This window comes from Botrytis cinerea, chromosome 16 (assembly GCF_000143535.2).
Source record: "Botrytis cinerea B05.10 chromosome 16, complete sequence".
Classification (NCBI taxonomy): Eukaryota; Fungi; Ascomycota; class Leotiomycetes; order Helotiales; family Sclerotiniaceae; genus Botrytis; species Botrytis cinerea.
In genome coordinates, this window is record NC_037325.1 from 1,503,219 (window position 1) to 1,522,534 (window position 19,316).

Below are 19,316 nucleotides of genomic sequence, written 5' to 3' on the forward strand. Positions count from 1 at the left end.
TGTGCTAAAACAGAACGATGAAACCGAGTCGCATAATCTAACTTCAGCGAGCAAAGAACTGCAATTCAGATAGATCAAAACTCAATTTGAGAATCCAGCGCCGTCGTGAAACTGTATGGGAAGGGACTGCAATTCTTGATGAAAGCGAGACACCTTTGGTTAAACAGTACTATCGAAGTTAGAATTAGAAGCTTTAGATAATTGAATACGTATCCTGAAGGAAAGCTAAGCGTTTTCTTTGCGTAAGTTGAATTGAGGTTGGCCGCATTCAATGTGTTACTTATGTATAGCCATGCTCTTCGTAGCTGAATCTTCGATTTTTAATCAATGGTTGGGTCATACTGATCTCGTAACGGACTCTCATTACTTGGGAATACTACCGACTGATGGAAATGATATCACGAAAGTGACGGAATGTGTGAAGCCGCTTTATCTACTACTCCCACTAGGCGAGTGCAATCGAAATTTTCTTTTCCGTGCAGTTATCTCACGATGCTCAACGAAGCTCGGCCTACCGGACTTGCGTTCATGAAGTCTCGCATGCCCATTTATTTCTGGGTAGATTGGCTCTTTACTCTGAGTTGGATGTCGAATCAAACCACTTCTGGGTGGCTGCACGAAGCCAAAACTTCACTCTTCAACGAAAATCCAGGATCTGGTATACTTTTCATATGAATTTTATGTAATTCTTCGATCATAGTTTGTTAGTTGTATGATTTCCACGAAGCGATTACCTAATCTCGGATTGCTGAGGCGTGAATCCTTTCCATGTCGTCGGCTCAGTTCGGTGAATATGGAACGATGGCTTACTTTTGCCAGAAGCTTTTAGCTTTCGATGATGGGTTAGCATTTAGTGACACAATCAAATTGTCGTAGTTACTAATACTGTCATATGTATTCATCATCTTCTCAAGTAAAGCAGATTGCCGTTCCTGAATTCTTCGTGCTATGAAGGGCTACTGCAAACCCATTTGTGACTGTTAGTCGGCATTTTTCGTCCTTGAATCAAAGTCTCCCTTGACGGTACGCAAACAAATCTCTACATTTTCCCACACAAAGACTACCACGCCTAAATGAAACACGAATATCCTTGAGTCCGCTGGCGAAATAGCTCAGTGTCTCATTATCGATAACATTGTGGTGCAGACATCATTGGGTATTGTAGTATTGAATCGCAGTGATATCAAAGGAACTCTCTGTATTTGAAACATTTTTCTGACGTCTTCAAAAACCATAATTTATGATCTAGATAAGTTGACGATGTTTAGTGAGATTCTGACACTTCTACGTGCTCCGTTTTGCAAACAACACGTGATTATTGCGATCTATCTAACCTTTTTGGCCAACGCAGTATCTTCTTGGAGATCTCTAAACACATGTTTATGATGCTACTACGTTTAAAGAAAAGAACGCTTTCGATACAGGTCTAACTTTGTCAAGGAGTCCAGAATAGCCCCCAAAGCTCGGAGGGGTATCCACGTGATCTCGATACACACATCTATCATAACTTCTATCAATTGATTTGCGAGTTCTGTTGCTATTCTTGGATAAATAATGTATTATAATTTAAATTAATTACATGAAATTATTATAATGTGCAATTCGTATAATTATGGACGTCCGTCCAATCTTCGACTACGGCAATTCTTGTACAGGTTCATCCCTGTGTCCGTATTCGTAAGTCCTTCTGCTAGCGTCCATTTCGTATTTAGACTGAGTTCCATGAACCTCATGAAATCCTGCAAATGTGCTATCTGGCACAAATGCAGGTGGTTGGTGGTATACGACTTCAGCAGGTCTCGGTTCTTGCTTAAGTTTCTTCTTTCGGAGCATAGACCAAGCAATACCCGCGAGAATAACCACGGCTAAGACAACGCCGACAGCTATACCTGCAAGTGCACCATGAGAAAGCCCGATCTGTTTATCAGATTTAGCATCCGTTTCTGGCTGACTGGCTCCAGCTGTGTCGCTTGCTCCAGGCTCTGTTGTCAGAGTCCCGTTAACTACCACTGTGCCGTTTGTAGTTACGTTGGCACAACTTTCGGCCGTATCTTTGGTGATAGTAGGAACAAGGTTGGTTGCCGTCGATGGATTTGCTTGCCAGAGTGTAAAAGTGTTCTCGTCATGGTTGACCATGAGGTAGGCTGCGGTCAGAAAGTAACGGCCTAAAGTTGATGGCTGATCTGATGTGACGCCATATAGAAACTCCCGTTCACTTTGGTTGAACACTCTACTACCGTTGCGTTCAATCGTAACAAAAGGAGGCATAAACTGGCTATTTGGGATGGTGACTTCAAGCCCAGAACTAAGCTTTATTGACAAGTCTCCTTGAAAGCTAGGTTATTGCTGTTAGTAATGGGAAGAATATCAGAGTATTGATACTCACTAATTAGTTGCATCATATAGTTGAGCGAGCCAATGTAGCCCGTAAGAGACTCCTGTAGTTTGAGTGTTGGTTTTGTTCTGAAAAGTATCCAAGATTGACCCAGGAGCCTCGATTAGAAGTTGGCGTTGCGGAACAATGCAGACCGGCAAAGCAAAGTTTGGAGGGAAGATACTGGTGGTGGTACCGGTGCGGTCGACGAGTTCGATATCAGATATAGTCACCTTCATACCAGTCCAGCATCCTGTCGCTTCACTGTAGTCTAATTCTTGAGTATAGTTCTGCCCGATGACCTTTTCTTGGTCGTATCCTCCCATTACGACCTGTCCGTCTAGCGGTTGATCTATCCACATCCGCCCCCAGAAAATGGACCATACTCTTGATGCGATTTTCCCTGTTTCGACGAGGCTGTTAAGATATGTCGAGTTGGTGCCCATGCCCATGGCATGGAGTATTGTGTATCCATGATCCCAATTTTTTCTCGGTATACCAATCGGAAATTCACTGAGGTTGGTAGAGCCTGGTGAAAATATGTCCGAACCTGCAAGACTGGTCGTCATGAGATCTGCAATACCACTCTCGGCACCATAGCTTGCCGTCTCAACAGTTGCCGCTCCTACTGCAACCATGTTCCTCCCCTTTTCATAAGTCGTCGATCCATTTTCGAAGAAAAAGTTGCCGCGACGGACCCGACAGATGGTGTCGTCAAAAATAATGCTGGAATCGCACAACGAATCATAATCATAAAGCCAAGTATTATTCAGCTCCCTTGAAAATTATCAGCAAAATTGAAAATATTGGAAATGATAGGTTTAGTTACGCCCAAGGAAGAACCACTATATTTTGAGCTGGAGTTCCAACTGTAACTGGTATACCTCGCATATAAGAGTTTTCAATGTCGGGAATGACTTGTATATCTTTCAATGGCAAAGAGATAGCTGAGTAGTTACACGACGCTGCCTCCGTCAGGGAGCACAGAAAAATAAAAAAAAGGCTGAAATGCATGGCAGCGAAAGTGGTGAAGACGCTGCCGAATGTGAAGGCTCACGAGTCATAGCTATTTACAAAGAAGAGGCTGCTCAGCACATTTGAGGGAGCACGGAACAGTCCCCAAAGCCATACTTATGCGCCCATACATAGTTTTGGGGGCGAACAAAAACTTCTTAGAAATCCAGTAATGGGGGTGTGGGGGCATTCATTGCAACGCCATTACTTGAGGACGTGTATTGGTTGTCATCTACTAATCATTTCCTTTGCGGCACAACCAGCCCGCTCAATTGGCAGACGACGCGCTTTGGACACTTGTTTAGGCGTACTGCAGGTTCCGAAACGTCCTGTACCAAACTGCTGGTAACGAACTACAGACTTCATTGGCTGATTTTGATAAATTGTTTATTATCCTTCAGCAGAAGAATTTAGCCTGAATTTCAGGTTATCTGCCAAAAACGGACAGCAGGGATTTTGGCGAGTTTCATATCGGCGCTTAAGATACGAGCACCACATCAACACGACATCCGGATTTCATGGGAATTGAAAACCAGCCATTATCCTGCGCGCTTCATATAAACAATGTGTTGGTAGTTCCTTCACAAATTAACCTTAATCATTATGTTGACTGATATTCCAGTTCGAAGAAAAGATCGTATCATCTTTATTGCTGTATTTGCTCTAATCGCACTTTTACTCCATCATCGCGCCCAACAACCTAGTACAGCTAAAGGACCTACAACATATAGAGCACCCCTTACATTCAAATCGGCAAATTTCGACTGGTCTCATGCAAAGCAGTACTTTCCTGTTGATTCATTCACACCTTTACCAAAAGAAAAGCCTAAGAAGCTTCCAATAGTACAACACCAGTCTAGTAAGGCCTACACAGACGATGCAATCACGAAGAAACGACGCGAGGCTGTTCGCGAAGCTTTCATCAGATCCTGGAAAAGCTACAAAAATCATGCTTGGCTTCATGATGAGTTGTTACCAGTGAGTGGGGGATTCAAAGATCCTTTCGGTGGTTGGGCAGCCAATCTTGTTGATTGTTTGGACACGCTCTGGATCATGGACCTGAAAGAGGAATTCTACGAAGCTGCTGCTGTTGCTGTGCAACTGGACTGGAGTAATACCACAGAATCAGGAATCAATCTTTTTGAGACCACCATCCGGCATTTAGGCGGTCTTCTTAGTGCATATGACCTAAGTAAGGAGCCAACGTTGTTGGAAAAAGCGGTGGAATTGGGCAACATGCTATACATGGCATTCGACACACCAAATCGTACCCCAGGTTTCTGGCTGACCTTTGAAGATGTAAAAGCTGGAAGACAACTCGCTGGGTAGGTATTACTTTAGACATATATAGGACATCGAGCTGACAGAAAATTTAGGACACATGATCCGAGTTCTGGGCCAACGTCTCTATCACTTGAATTCACTAGACTGTCTCAATTGACGGGCGATGATAAGTATTACGATGCGATAGAGCGTATGAGACAACTTCTCGAGCGTACACAAGAACAATCGCTTTTACCTGGAATGTGGCCGACTATGGTTAACTTCAGGGAGGGGACGGTCAGGGGAGACAATTCTTTCTCACTCGGAGCTCTTGCAGATTCACTCTACGAGTATCTTCCAAAGATGGCCATACTTCTAAGTGGACGCGAAGGCTCTGCGTCATATGAGAAAATGTATCGCAGAGCTATGGATGTCGTGATTCAGCACGTGCTCTTCAGACCCATGCTCCCAGGGAAGGAGGACTTTTTATTTGCTGGCACTACTTTTGTCCATGAGGATGGTATTCACCTAGTTCCTGAAATGCAACATCTTACTTGTTTCATTGGAGGAATGTTCGCCCTTGGTGGTAAAATTTTCGGTATCGATGAGCATGTTGCCATTGGGGATCGTATAGCCCGCGGATGTGGCTGGGTTTATCAATCATTTCCCACTGGAGTTATGCCAGAGATATATGCTCTCATCGAATGTCCCACGTTGGAACCATGCAATTGGGACAACGAGAAGTGGCAGAGAGAAGGCGACCAGTCCCTGACTCATGGCTTCCGACACGCCCGTGATCCCCGCTATCTACTTAGGCCTGAAGCCATCGAAAGTATTTTCATCATGTATCGACTGCAGGGGAAAGACGATTTACGAGAAACGGCTTGGAACATGTTTGAGGGCATCATGAGGTCAACTCAAACGCCTTTGGCCAATTCTGCTATCAGTAATGTAACTGTCAGTGGCGAGACGGAGAAAGAGGATTCCATGGAGGTAGGCGATACAATAGTTCTCTCTAATAATGTGAAGCTAATATGTTTGGGCAGAGCTTCTGGATGGCGGAAACACTCAAGTACTTTTACTTGATATTCTCTTCCCCGGATACAATTAGTTTGGATGATTATGTCTTCACAACTGAAGCACATCCTTTCAGACGAGCTGATTGAGTTTCACGCAGATTGATGATTAGCATTACCATGGGTATAGCTGGGAATTATCTCAAGAGTATAAGCCCCGGATGGGCGACTGAAAGATTGGGTACGTTCAGGCTATCAATTGGAACCAAAATACCTCCAAGCCTGACAGAGCTAGAGAAGCTCCGCGAGGATATCGCAATTCTATCGAGTAATAAGATATAAAAATGTCTCGGCTGGCCGACATCCGGCCACATAAAAGAGTTGGCCAATATCTATTTACAATCAATCCAGAATCACATAATTAATAACGAAACAAATGACTATTGTATACCATATCTCTGTCATGGATATCTCCGGCTTGTGTGACTTATCCCTTAATTATATGTGACCCGGTGATTGGTGGCGAAGCATGAATCCTGAATCCTGAGAAACCAATCAATCCCAGCATTCCACCAGAAGCCAACGAAACAACTCTACAATCCTAGTTGTATATGTGTATCGAATATCACACATGCGGTATACCCGTGTATATCCTCTTTTATGTCATTTCAACGATGGGGCGTGAATAGCATAAGGCTATTAGATTAACACACAAAATAGCCCACTTATTGTCTATAGGTATTCCCTGTTATATCATGTAACATCAAAAAGATTCATCTATATCAAACAGAGTAGCGTGACGACAGACGATATCCATCTCAGTCTTGATAGCAACAATCTTATGGAACAGAGTGGGCGGTACGGTCATACGAGAATGACGGATCTTCCGCTATCTTGTTGCCATGAGGTGTAATGAGCTTGATACTCAACCTCTCGTAGTAATGACGAGGACTGAGGCTAAGGTATTATAGAAGCTACTAGACAATGTGCAATGTGTAGCCTACAGATGCTGTAGATTAGAGGAAAAAGCAGACAAACACCCCAATTGTAAAAGCGTTGGAATGGTATTCAAGGGGGTTTCCTTTAATAAAAACTCCGAGGTTTGCATCGCCTCTCACGGCGGCCAGCAACTTGACTCTTTTACGAAGGTCGTCCCCGGGAACAATTTATTAGAGTGATTGTTCAGAATTAAGGGAGTAGGCTAATGGAATGCATGTAGTATTAACTATGTAGAATTGCTGTAATGTTCTAAGTATAGAAGTGGAAGATATTATATATGTGTATATCACGTGCACGTGCCATATTTTCCAACAGTGATAACGTTTCTCTTTCTGCAGGTACTCGAAAAACACGGCTGTTTCGCTACAATTCCTAACGCCACTCTTTTCTTTGTTAAAATCAACATTGATGTTCTTATCTCCTTATCATAAGCGAGATAGCTTTCTGTTTCAATCGCGTCAAGCGCGAACCATCAATATGGGGAAATGTTGAAATGCGATACAATCCACAATCTTGTACACTCTAATTCCTCATGTTTACTATGGTGAATGTTTCATGATTTATTTACTCACAATGTTGCGATCTGACGATTGACCAAACTACAACCTCCCCCCTTTCACCTGCGCCCTAGACCTTCCATAATGTCGCTTTGGACAAAACCAGCAGTTCCAGATGCCCCTCCTCCAAAGGATGTCGCTGATGTGGCAGATACTGGTTTTGCAGATGTAGGTCTTCCTGCGCCTACTCCAGTATCGCAAGCTTCTACTAGTGCTTCTACGGCACGCCCTCAACTTGCACGGAATCAACCTCAACCTCCTCCACCACATCAGCCACCACCACCGCCTTCATCCCAGCAGATGGTTGGCAATCCGAACGACTCGCTTTCCTTGATGCAACTGAAAAGACTCGTTACTGAGTTTCCAAAGGTTGACCCTACATCATATACTTTCGTCTACAGCGATACAGCGACATTTGAAGAAGAGGTGGACGAGTGGTTTTCGTACAACGAGGCAGAATTCAAAAGATTACACAGAGCAAAGGATACTTTCCAGAGAAGATGGAAGAAATTTTCTGCTAAAATTTGGACAGAGGTCGATCGGGAGGAACAACTGCAATTCGTCAACAGTGAAGTTCAGGGTTTGCATGCTAGCGATTTACGTAGGAGATGTAAAAGCTTACAAACTTTACTACACATTACACTAGGCAACTGGGATGAAAATGCTGGAAAGAAGGAGGAATTGGAGTCCATTCAATCGGGCGAAAAGAAAGGAAGAACGAAGGCGACGCCTTCGCACGTCGAAAGTATGAAGAGAAGCATATCACTTCTTGCAGAGAGTGGTGGAATTGAGATGATCTACGAAGTCATGAAAACCGCTTTCAAACATTTATGGTGAGACTGGAAATATTATGCGCCCCGAAGCACAACTGACGATACAAAAGGGATGACGAATTTCGAGAGACAAAAATAACGGAAGATGATATACCATTTGTACAGGATGAGCTCGATAATGTTATGACTATATTTTACTTAACGATAGAAGGCGTTCGTTGTCACACAGAATCTCTCGATCTTGCGCGGAAGACTCTTCGTAAGTACAGTATTCTGATACACATTTTTGATCTCCAGATGTTAATGTTTGAGATCGCAGTGGGCCTGGAGCCAAACATTGTTCATTATTTGTTGTCGATTACTGGAAAGTTACGATGGGATGAGGCGAACGAGTTACCCCAAACACGAGTCAGTATTCCAGCGGGACACCCCAAAACTTGTTAGCTTACTACTATACAGATCTTTCTTCTGTTTTGGAAATCCATATTATTCGTATTTGGGGGTACTAAGGAAATCGATAAAGTCAAAAGGGCAACCGATGAACTGGCCAATTCAGGGGGCGAGAAGATAATAACTGCCTCTCCTCTTGACTATCACATCTTCCGGCAAGAAATCACTTCAAAGTACCCCGCGTACATTCCCCCAGAACCTTTAATACCCCTAGAGCCCGATAATAATTCCATATTGCCACCATTGCCGAATAGACCAAGCCGAGCTAGTACAACCGGTGTTATGAACCCTCCAACGAATGTCAATAGTAGTGGAGCTTCAATTCTTCATCAGCCAGTTCATATAGCTACACCTGCTCCATCTCCACCTCCGTCCCCACCAGTTGGAGGAAAGGCAGGTAAGAAACAAAATTATCAAACAAATCAAAACTTCCCATTTATGTACCCACCTCTTGATAGCACTAGCAATAGTGCCGGTGGAAAAGGCACTGCAGGACTACAGGATTTGCTTGTGGGTCGTAAATGGGAAGGGAGTGATATTCCCAAGTCAATATTGGAGGCCGGTGAACTATTTGCTGGTAGAATGCGAATGACTAGAGCTATGCGTCAATTGTGGGATGAGAGAGAACGGTTTCTAAGATTTGAACGAGGATGGGATGACAGAGATGATGAGGATATAGAAGAACTTGATCTCGAACACATATTGGCTGACGGACTCAAGTCTGAGAAGTCAAAGTCGCCGAAAGTAGAAGTTGATTATGGACCACGACAAGACATCAGTGATGAGGTGAAGAGGAAGTTGGATTTGGTAGAGTCTTTCTACGTAAGTTTATTGTTGCCCCCATCTCACAAATCAGACTCTAACCCTTGGGTTTCAACAGCAATATTCCATTCCGCATTTACAATCACTTGTTATAGTTCTTATCAAGGCTATGTTGGCGAACGTTACGAATTTGATGAATCAGTCAATAAATGCCCAACCACAAAGCAGCGTCCCTATAAGTGCACGAGCCAATGGCGCCCGAGGGCCAGGCCAAGCTCAAGATCCCGCAAGCATACCTCTACCAAATCCAATCGATCTTGCAGATCTCACAGTAGAAGAAATCGAGGCAATGAGGTTCAGAGAGATTACCTCAAAGGCAGTATCCGGTATTCTTCTCATTGTCCTGAAATGGCTCAAAGTTTCCCGTAGGTTTTGATAACTCCTCATATCTCGTCTCATTTGCTAACTTGATAGACATCCTCAAATTCGAATACTTTACGCAGCTTCTGCTAGATTCTAATTACCTACCTTTGATTCTTAAAATGTTCGCCCATCAAGAGATAGATAGAATTGTGGACAGTAGGATAGACCGCGAAGACTTGAGGTTAGTCCTTTTGCCTGGTGATGTGGAATCATGACTAACGGATTTCAGCTTCTTCGCATTCTGTAACGGCAACAGCAAATGGGCTTTGACCACTGAAGAAGACAGTGAGGATGATGCTGCTCCACCTCCAATAAAACTACAAAGAGACAGTACCGTGATCAATAATGACGATCAACTTCCAGCTCTGTCTTTTCAAGAAGGTCAGCATGCAGCTCGACGAGATACAGAAGTCGAAGAACTTGGCTTTCCAACAACCGAAATCAATTCGGAACCCATTACCGAATTCTCCTGGCGCAACTTCTTTTCATCCATTAATTTCCTTCGCATCATGCAAAAGATTTGTAAGAACAAAGCTCACCGGAACCTACTTCTGGTTCAGTACAAATCATCCAACATTCTCAAGAAGTCCTTCAAAATTCCTCAACCCGAACTTCGTCTATACACTCTGAAATTGTTTAAAAACCAAGTTCCATACTGTGGCCGCAAGTGGAGGCAGGGAAATATGAGAGTTATAACGGCGGTGTACCTACATTGCAGGCCTGAATTGAGAGATGATTGGCTGGCAGGTAGTGATGTAGATGCTGAAGTCGAGGAAGCATTGCCACTGGAACAAGCATTAAGAGCGCTGACGCATTGGTTCAATCTGAGAAGATATCCAGAAAGAATGGGTGCAGACACGAAGTTATTGCAAGAAGAACACGACTTTTTCACAAGAGAGTTGGACGGGATGGAGATTGGTATGGAGGAAATGGGGATGGGAAATGGAGAAGAGAGTATGGATGGTAGTATGTGGGGAGATGGAAGTAGCGGTTGGCAGTGAGGAATAACAGAGGATTTGTATGGATACCATGTTAACATGAGGTATTTGTACATACAATGAATGCAATGAATGACGAGAGACGAATCCTCCCAGCCGCTTACTCGCATCCAATCGCAATCCAGTAAATAAATGATATCACTTCTTGCATAACGAAATATATATATCTAAAACTAAACTAAACGGCTGCGCCCCTCGCGTTCATCTAGAAACCGGAGATACTATCCACGGCTACATCTGTTACAAATTAATCATATAGACGGGTTTATTGCATTCATCGTAAGTATTACCGGATTCTTACATTTGTTGCATGTCGGTAATATATATTAATCAAAAGAGGTTGGCAGCTTATCATTTTCATTACTTTTTCTGCCGTTTGTTTGGTCACCAGTCGTCTAATTGTCTTTGATTACTGGGAAGACGCTTACCGTATCTTGTATATTGAGGGGGTGTATTTGATTATTTTTATATTGAAGCACCCCGCTTTTTCTCCACACAGGGATTATCACGAGGTTTAGGGTTTGACAATCATGCACTACATTCTTTCATGGGTGGGCTTGCGAAAGTGTAGGTGAGATTTTGTGTTGCTGGTGGGTAATGTGTTTTTTTTATATATATATGTATGTGTTATTGTTTTTTTATTGGGGGAACAAAGAGGGGGTTGCTAGAAGAGGGTAATATATTGTAAGATCTTAATATATTTTACTCTGTGGTGCTATGGAATTATTTCCTTTTCTGGTCAATGTCGATAGTGTTTATAGTGTAACTTGTTGGATCCAGTTTCACTCGCGATTCAAGATACTGGGAGCAAAGTTTTTGTTGCATGTCAGTAATATATTCTCTTGCAGTATACTATGGAGTTGTTTCCTGTCTAGAACAGGTTTCTTGGTCTAGTTTGACCAGAGGCTGGGAGAGAAGGTTTTGTTGCACGTCGAAGTTTATTTTCCGGACTGGTAAGATATATCATTGGACGTAGAGGTAGTCGGTGACCGACATCATATGGAATTGTTGCGCGTCTGTAATATATATATTGCTGACTGGTTGTTCTGGAAAAGTTTCATCTTCTATCCACAGGTGCTGATCGACGATTTCGTGTGTCTTAGGATAGAATGGGGAATGAGACAGTAAGAAACGGTTTGTTGCACATCATGTATATTGTCCGATATTATCAGGTCTTCTACTGATCCCAACACTGAGGTGATGAGAGTTTTGTTGCATGTCGGTAATATAAAGTTGTGTGCTAAGAGATAAAAATGAAAGCTTCCCGCAGTTTGTTGCATATCAGTAATATATATTTTAGACCAAAGCTAATTCAATTCCAGTAAGATCTTCCATCTGCTGTTCTGTTGCATGTCGAAGATTTTTCTCCGATAAAATGGTACCAATTGCTGGCAATGATGCTTCATGTGCAAAGTTCTGTTGCTCGTCTGTAATATATTATAATTTGAAGATGTCTCATATTCCATGCTAGAATGAATGATTCACGTCAATCCTCAAGCTCTTTTTGCATGCCACAATATATCTTATGCAAAAAGATATGCAGCTTCCACTTGCTGCACATATCTCTACAATCCTTGATAGGATAATCATTTCTCCCTTAACAATAAGCATAACTTCACGTATAAAATTAGATGTGCAACAAAAGATACTTCTGTCCATGGTAGGGTGGGATCGGACCAGATCTTGACCATGACTAGTGATTGAAAATTTTGATTGTGCAAGGCTAATATCCTGTTAAACATCAAGTTTATTCTCCGAAGTTTGGCAGAAGGGATAGTTGACATTACTTCGACAAATACCCAAGTTCCTTCGCAGGGTGAATTCTCCTGCATGTCGATATTTACTTTCCGTTGCCTGACCTCATCATTCGAGATGGCAATGTAACACAGGGTGTCTGTTTAGGTTTGACGAAAGGAGGATGGAAATGTTCAATCGACCCGGAAGACTGATCCGGGACAGACACATTGTACGTACAGTTTAACTAGATCCACAAACACGTTGAACTTTTGGATCTGGTATTCATTTTTCAAGACTTCATATCCATCTTATCTTTTCAGCGAAAGATCAGACGCTCGAAAGTTTTGTTGCATATCTGTTAAACTCTCCGAAGAGTGCTGAGACTTGAGATACGGGACGACTTGTCCACTCTGACAATCGGATGAAACTATACTTCAGCATTCCATGACGTAACAAGATATCCTAACCCAGACTGTAAGATGCTTTAGTTTTGTTGCACGTCTTCACTTAATGTGAGACCAGGAGTGTGGAACTCCTGAGCACTTGTGTTTTTTCAATGTGGAAGAGGCACTACATGACCCACCATGATCAGGCCCACTCATTGTACCACCAGTCATTGAATGAGACCTTTGGAGTATATAAGTCCGAACTTCAAGGCTTTGGACCACTAATAAACAGGACACTTCATCCCAAGATTCTTTTGTTGCATGTCTAATTCTCCGAGTCCAGTATTAACACAGACGGCAGTCCATCCTGCAATCCAGGGTTTGGGAACTTGCGAGCGCTATGTTTCGTCTCGCTCTTATATACCTGATACGTCATTAATGACATTCCAGGCACGGATGTATTGCCATGTGCGTACTCATGTCAATGCAAAGCGGACACTTGTGAATTTTGAGTCCCCAAAATTCGGCGCTGCCTTGTGTTAGGTCGATGTCAAAGCCCACGGCCCATTCCGATACCCGACTAGGTCCATTCCATTTTTTTCTTCTTAGAAAATGCCGTTGATATCACAGTCGAGCTGTATCCTTGAACAGTCACTGTTCTGCCAAAGCAAACAGCTAGGCATTGAAACTTAGGCGATAATGCTTTTCATATTCAGTTAGCTTATCATCCAATCCGAAAGGCGAAGGAAGTATTTCGGAGCTCGCTCTAGATTTTTACCTCATGACAACACGTCTAACCGTTTTAGTTTCATCCACAAATTGATGTTTAAGGTTCTTTAACCGTCGTTTCATGTCAACTCTCAGTAAGTCTAAAAGTTAAAAGTAGTTCATCACAAGTTGAAACTTGACGACGAAAGGTAACGTTCATGCATTTGCATGGTCTGTGTAACGTTCTAGACCAAAACCCCTGGCGATCCATATTTTATATGAAGATCTGGGACAGGCCAACCCAAGTTGAGAAAAGATCAATATAAACGAAACGACGTGGGGGGAGCAGTTTGCAAAGGTTTGAGGTAAAGATTTTCATGACAATGAACATGTGAGTTAGATTGAGAAACTTCTCTGTCTTTTTGGTCATTCAGAAGAGCCTAATTTTTTATATCGAGAACAGATCTTCATAAGAAATTATTGCGATCAGACGTGATTTGCAGATCAGAGACCGGGCTAGCAATAGCATCAAAGATTGGTCCGTGATCATTCAACGTATGGTCTGCATTGAAGATGCTCCCGTATACAAGATTTAAATAGAACATATCACATATTGTTGAAATAGCCTGGAGGATGAGCATACTCAACCATATCTTAACTCTGGTGGAGCTTGGAATAAAGATGGCTGGTTTTGTTAATATGTTTGACGACCTCGAGGCCCACATTTTCATTTCAGCGATTTCTTCGGTCGATAAGATTAGCCAGAATGTGTTTTCTTTCCATGGATGAGATGAACCGCTCTCCCGAAAGTATGATGTAGATGATGGTGCAGTATTGTACGGAGTGACTTTCTGACGGGAACATTGTCCTCGTGGATTTGATATGTAATATGTGGTTTCATCTAGATTGGCTCAGCCACAATCTCTGGACACGCGTTATCTTTCAGCCGACGAAGATCAAATCTATCCAAACGGAACGAGTTCTAGTTTTCCCATGCACCCGCACAGTTCTTATAGACAATCACTCTCAATTGATGTTGTGTAGACATTTTGGAGGCGGGTAAGAAAATGGATGGAGATCTTAAGGCCTGTCGCAGTCTCTTCTCCCCTCTATACTTGCTTTCTCTTCAAAGGGCAAGATTCCAGGTGAGAACAAAAATAATAGAAAAAGAACAAAATCCCGGATTGACTTGGAAGAGGTGATGGATGTTGAGTGTCTTCGGACAAGCAATTACAAGGAAATCTTAAGGAGAAACTTCGGAGGGGTGATGTTATTCCAACCTTGGTTTAATCTTAGTGAGTTTAGAGCAAAAGTGGTAAGCCGGATCATGTGATGAGGATCAAAACTTGATAGAATCACACCTCGATAATTACTAGATATGATCGAATCAATGATCAATGCCATTCTTTCTAAACAAATTATTATCATCTTTCATCTATTCGACTTTCCAATCGGCTTGAAATGCAACAGAAATGTAATACTGTCATTAAGAGCGACAACAGGAATTCAGAAAAGTTCCTTATTCAGCTCTTCGTCCCTGTCCGGCTTGTTTTTGTTACTGGTTTATCTAATTGCTACTACAGCTCTTCCACGTACAGTCTTGAAGATAGCAATATCTGCTGCAAAGTCTTTTTCCGATCCAATTCTGTAATTATGCTTCAACCAGAGTTAACTCCAAATGCACAAGGAGCTTGATCTAAATCAATATACTCGGGCTTGGGCGACAAAGCATAAGCTAATTTCTCTGCCAGAGCTGCAACGACCCCGGCTGTCTAATACTCCACTTATTCCAACTGTCAACACAGGTCGGCAGAGTCGATATTCTCTGCGGTACCGGCACCATGTGACCTGTCCCGTATACTATTAAGGTAAAGGATAATGACTGTGGCATGGATTTAACAAGCTCAAGAGCGGAATCAACCCTAGCAGGTGCCGAGATACCGATCCTTACCTGCTAGTCAACAGCGAGCGGGACTACAAGGCCATGGTAGCATATGTGTAATCTGAGAAAGCTGTGCCTCGTGTGCCTTGCCCAGTCTGTTAGAGTATTGAGAGTGCTGGGCTTGAATTTCTTCATGATCTTATCATGTCGACTAGCGAGAATGAGACTAATACCATACTACCAGCCTTGCGGAATGTTGTATCCCCGCGAACCTCAAGTTAAAGGTCGATTCATAAGCTTATAGTTTGTTATCCTTGTTCGGCATTTTATTTCGGCAGTCTCGAACAAACGCCAAAACCACAGCAGCAAGTTCCTGACGAAAAAGGGGAATCAAATAAGTTTTTCAAAGAGTCAGATCTTTACGATCCTCGAAACCCACTCAAAGATAGCATGTACCGTCCAGAGGCTTAGGAAATGATTCCTGGTCGAGAAGACCACGTCGTTTAAGTTGCCAGTCCGGGGTTCAAAACCTCGGAAACAGAACTGATAGCCGATAGGCAGATTCTTGAGATCATTCATTCTGATCGAGCTGTGGAACTTCGGGATTGGGGGGTAGCTACGACTTCTCGGAGACAGGTTCGAAGTGTATAGTAGGCACTTCAGCTATCTCAGTAAACTTCGGCTTTTGCTATCTTCTTTAGTCACATCCTGTGGAGTATTGACTCCAAATATAATGGATGTAGAAGGCTTGCTCAGCTTGTCCATGCACTCTCTATCACTTTATGCCACGTATTCATTAAATCATATGAAATAAACACCGTTTTCATTCTCCAGATATTTTTGGTTTCAATCCTACAATCATTTCAAGATAATGATGTGTGATGAGATGTTGGTGGATCTGGGGCGTTTTTCTTTTTGAGATAGGTCTTAAGATAGCATGATGAGCATAAAGAAGACTCTGATTAACGTGATGTGATTTGCATGAACTCCATTCAATATGTTCTTCAGCAAATGTTTGTTTCTTCAGTAACTGGGTTGTGTTGCGTTACTGTGTATCTACGAGCTCACTACCCCACATTGGGGCCAGAAACTTGCCCGGGCCAAGAAGCCAAAATTGTCCCCCGCGGCTGCGTTCTGCACGAAGGAAATTATCACGCGCTTCCCAACAATATTACTTAAGAAGATTTTGCAAGAGAAACATAGCGAGCCAGTATTTTGAGTGCATCACCATCTCAGATCAGGGTCGTTACTAAATTCGCAGGGGTCATCGCTTATCAGATAATTATGCCCGTCCATTTCTCCATCCGGACAAAGACTGGCTTTTATTAGGCATTTTGACTGATTAGACGCGTCTATATTGTTGGCAAAACTGCCCAAACTTCAGCCACTGTTGTCCTCAATGAAAAAGGTGGATGCGTTGCTGTCGCCACTTAATGAGGACAACTTGATGAGATATCTCTATAGGCTCATGGATAGCAGATCTTTTCCCGTTTTGCTTGTCAGCGAAATCACCCTGCAGCTACCAATCACAGGCCGTTTCGCGTCAGATACGGGCGGCTAAGCCTCCCCAAATCGGTTCGATGCAACTCTCTGAAACGATCAACTTTTTTGCATGTCCAATTGTTCTATGAAAATGGCCTCCAAGCAGTGTGCCGGTTTCGTTGTTTTATTCTCCCTGCAAATTTGGCGGGTAAATTTGCTACACCTGCATTGCAGGAGCGGGGTCGTGATCTGAAGTTACATTTCGCTCTATTTAATGCTGCGTTTATCTTCAACCCCCACGCTAAATCGTGTTACATTATGAGTGTCTTGCCCTTCAATCATCTTCTTCTCTGAGTACCGAGTAAATTTCTCTTGCCGCTCATTATGTTTTCGCTACATAACCGGGAATTGTCCCCACGAGCGGAATTTACGGACGTCAGCATCCAAAGCACGGATGGATTGCTGCCAGGTCCAAAATCGAAAACCCCTGAAATATCCTATAGAACTAGCCTAGGAACTCGCTATGTCGGTTTCCTTGGTTTGATTAGTACAACAATCTTCAGCAGTCTCCTTCTAGTAGCAGATAAACGAAATGCATCGCTATCTGGCGGTGTCGTCTACGACTTGATCGTTGAAAATCGTGCCTCCGTCCAGATTGTTGTTCAAATCATCGCAGCTGCACTCGGACTTGTTCAGGTAACGGCGATATGTCGACTTTTCAACTATGCTACTCGAATACGATTGAAACAACGAGCGATTTCACTCAGTCTGCTGAACTTCTGGAACGGAGTCAGTCTAGCTTCGATGCGATGGGACTTGCGTTGGATGCATGTTCTGCTTCTTCTGATGTTCACCCTCATTTGTGCAATTCCTTCTGCATTATGGGCTGGTGCAATTACGCCTATCGACGCGTCTAAATCTTTTCCAACGACTGTCATCATCCCCCAGTACTCAAACATGACTTCAGTCAAAGAGTGGCCTTCCGAGATTGATGCGGATGGTCCTCAATTCAGAACCGAGAAAGGCTATTTCACTTATTCTCCTGCCATGCATTACCTTGGACTTCTTTCACAATCTCTATCTACCGCTACAACTATGGACGGTTCGCCACGCCAGCATGCAAAGTTCGATAACTCGAAATACCTGTACGTTGGTCGGTCATACGGAATAGGCGCATCAGTAGGCCTTGTCGATGATGAAATCTTGGGCGATACCATTGCCACGGGGTATACATACCAGGAGGTAGGGTACGCAGCTATGACTAAGTGTATCTACAATCAAACCTCTGATTTCACCTTGGTTCACAATGGATTACAGTTGTTTGCAGCTAGGGGACGACTGCCCGACTCTGGTACCAACACTACAGGAGAATATTCTGTCTACCTTGGACATTCAACTAATTCTCTCGTTGCCATTGGGGTTGCTGCCGCAAATACAGGTTACAACCCAAGGTACCTTGCCATTGCGGCTGGAAGTGATTATGATTATCTGAACACGACTCAATGCAGGACTGAGTTTATTCCATCACTTTTCAACGTGTCTGTCGCGCTCGCAGGCAGAAACATTACCGTCACACGAGCGAACGTGTCGACAGAAGACATTGAACCTAGTGGTAATCTTACGCATGTAGTGGAAAGACAGTTTGAGTTGGCTTCTAATGATTTGACTGGTATTTATCAGGTATGTCACATGCTTTTCATGTGAATGTTTGACGTAGATCTAACTTTCTATAGAGCGTCATTGGATCAGCACTGAATTTCAGCATCGCTGATTATCAATCCTACGTAGACAGCCCTTCCTTCAACGATATCAGGCCCACCGATGAAGAGATAAGTTTGACTGGAATCGAGAATTCTGTCACAGCAATGATGGATGATCTTCTAGTCGCATACGCGAGCGCACAATTGATGATCGCGAACGATACTAAGACCGTAAATGCTACAGTCACCTACGCCGCAGTTCGCCTCGGTCAGCCTATTTATGTATACTCGGTTTTCATGGTTAATCTTGCAATCATACTTATAGTTACACTGGAAGCCGTCCGGACTCGGAGCTGGACGCTTCTTACACCATTTGATTATAATGATTTGAGCTCGCTTGCAACTGCTAGCTCTAGAGGTGGATATCATTTGGCTAATGCTCTTACGGCTGTTGCCCGAAAGGTGGAGAATGTTGACACGGATTTGATATTACGACAGACGAGTACTGGATTTACTTTAGGGTTGGCGTCGGTAGAAACAGAGGAGAAATTTCACGGTTGGATATGATTGTTTCAATAGAAAATTGTTGTGCCACCAGACATAAATTTCTCTGGTGGTTTCTGTATTTTTAATTCAAAAAGTTAATTAACGTTTAATTTCAACAAGTCTTGGAAAGATTTCGCAAAGTTGTGTTTGATACATCAGATTTTCGTGTTTTCCAAATTGCATTCATCTAGAACATTCACAAATTCAAATAAGAACAAATAGTCAAGTTACATGTATCAAAAAATG

General features: G+C 42.9%; 4 protein-coding genes across 5 annotated transcripts; 3 read left to right on the plus strand and 1 right to left on the minus strand.

Moving 5' to 3' along the window:
- Positions 1 to 1,544: 1,544 nt before the first annotated feature.
- Positions 1,545 to 3,495, minus strand: BCIN_16g04150 (hypothetical protein). Its single transcript, XM_024698143.1, has 3 exons — positions 3,204 to 3,495; positions 2,387 to 3,151; positions 1,545 to 2,335 (listed from the first exon to the last, which is right to left on the minus strand). The coding sequence occupies exons 1-3, from the start codon at positions 3,263 to 3,265 to the stop codon at positions 1,636 to 1,638; spliced, it is 1,527 nt and encodes a 508-aa protein (XP_024553960.1). The 5' UTR covers positions 3,266 to 3,495; the 3' UTR covers positions 1,545 to 1,635.
- A 404-nt stretch (positions 3,496 to 3,899) lies between these two features.
- On the plus strand, positions 3,900 to 6,120 carry BCIN_16g04160 (hypothetical protein). Of its 2 annotated transcripts, XM_024698145.1 has the most exons (4): positions 3,900 to 3,956; positions 4,011 to 4,713; positions 4,765 to 5,644; positions 5,698 to 6,120. In XM_024698145.1, the coding sequence occupies exons 1-4, from the start codon at positions 3,953 to 3,955 to the stop codon at positions 5,815 to 5,817; spliced, it is 1,707 nt and encodes a 568-aa protein (XP_024553962.1). In that variant the 5' UTR covers positions 3,900 to 3,952; the 3' UTR covers positions 5,818 to 6,120. The 2 variants fall into 2 exon arrangements, with proteins under 2 accessions (XP_024553962.1, XP_024553961.1); XM_024698144.1 differs by having other exon boundaries at positions 3,900 to 4,713.
- A 938-nt stretch (positions 6,121 to 7,058) lies between these two features.
- On the plus strand, positions 7,059 to 10,779 carry Bcfar11. Its single transcript, XM_024698146.1, has 7 exons — positions 7,059 to 8,056; positions 8,107 to 8,255; positions 8,316 to 8,404; positions 8,456 to 9,268; positions 9,327 to 9,633; positions 9,683 to 9,812; positions 9,861 to 10,779. Exons 1-7 carry the CDS (start codon positions 7,308 to 7,310, stop codon positions 10,630 to 10,632), a joined length of 3,009 nt encoding a protein of 1,002 aa, XP_024553963.1. The 5' UTR covers positions 7,059 to 7,307; the 3' UTR covers positions 10,633 to 10,779.
- Positions 10,780 to 16,934: 6,155 nt separating this feature from the next.
- Positions 16,935 to 19,188, plus strand: BCIN_16g04180 (hypothetical protein). The gene is made up of 2 exons (XM_001547737.2): positions 16,935 to 18,504; positions 18,558 to 19,188. Exons 1-2 carry the CDS (start codon positions 17,209 to 17,211, stop codon positions 19,089 to 19,091), a joined length of 1,830 nt encoding a protein of 609 aa, XP_001547787.1. The 5' UTR covers positions 16,935 to 17,208; the 3' UTR covers positions 19,092 to 19,188.
- Positions 19,189 to 19,316: the final 128 nt, after the last annotated feature.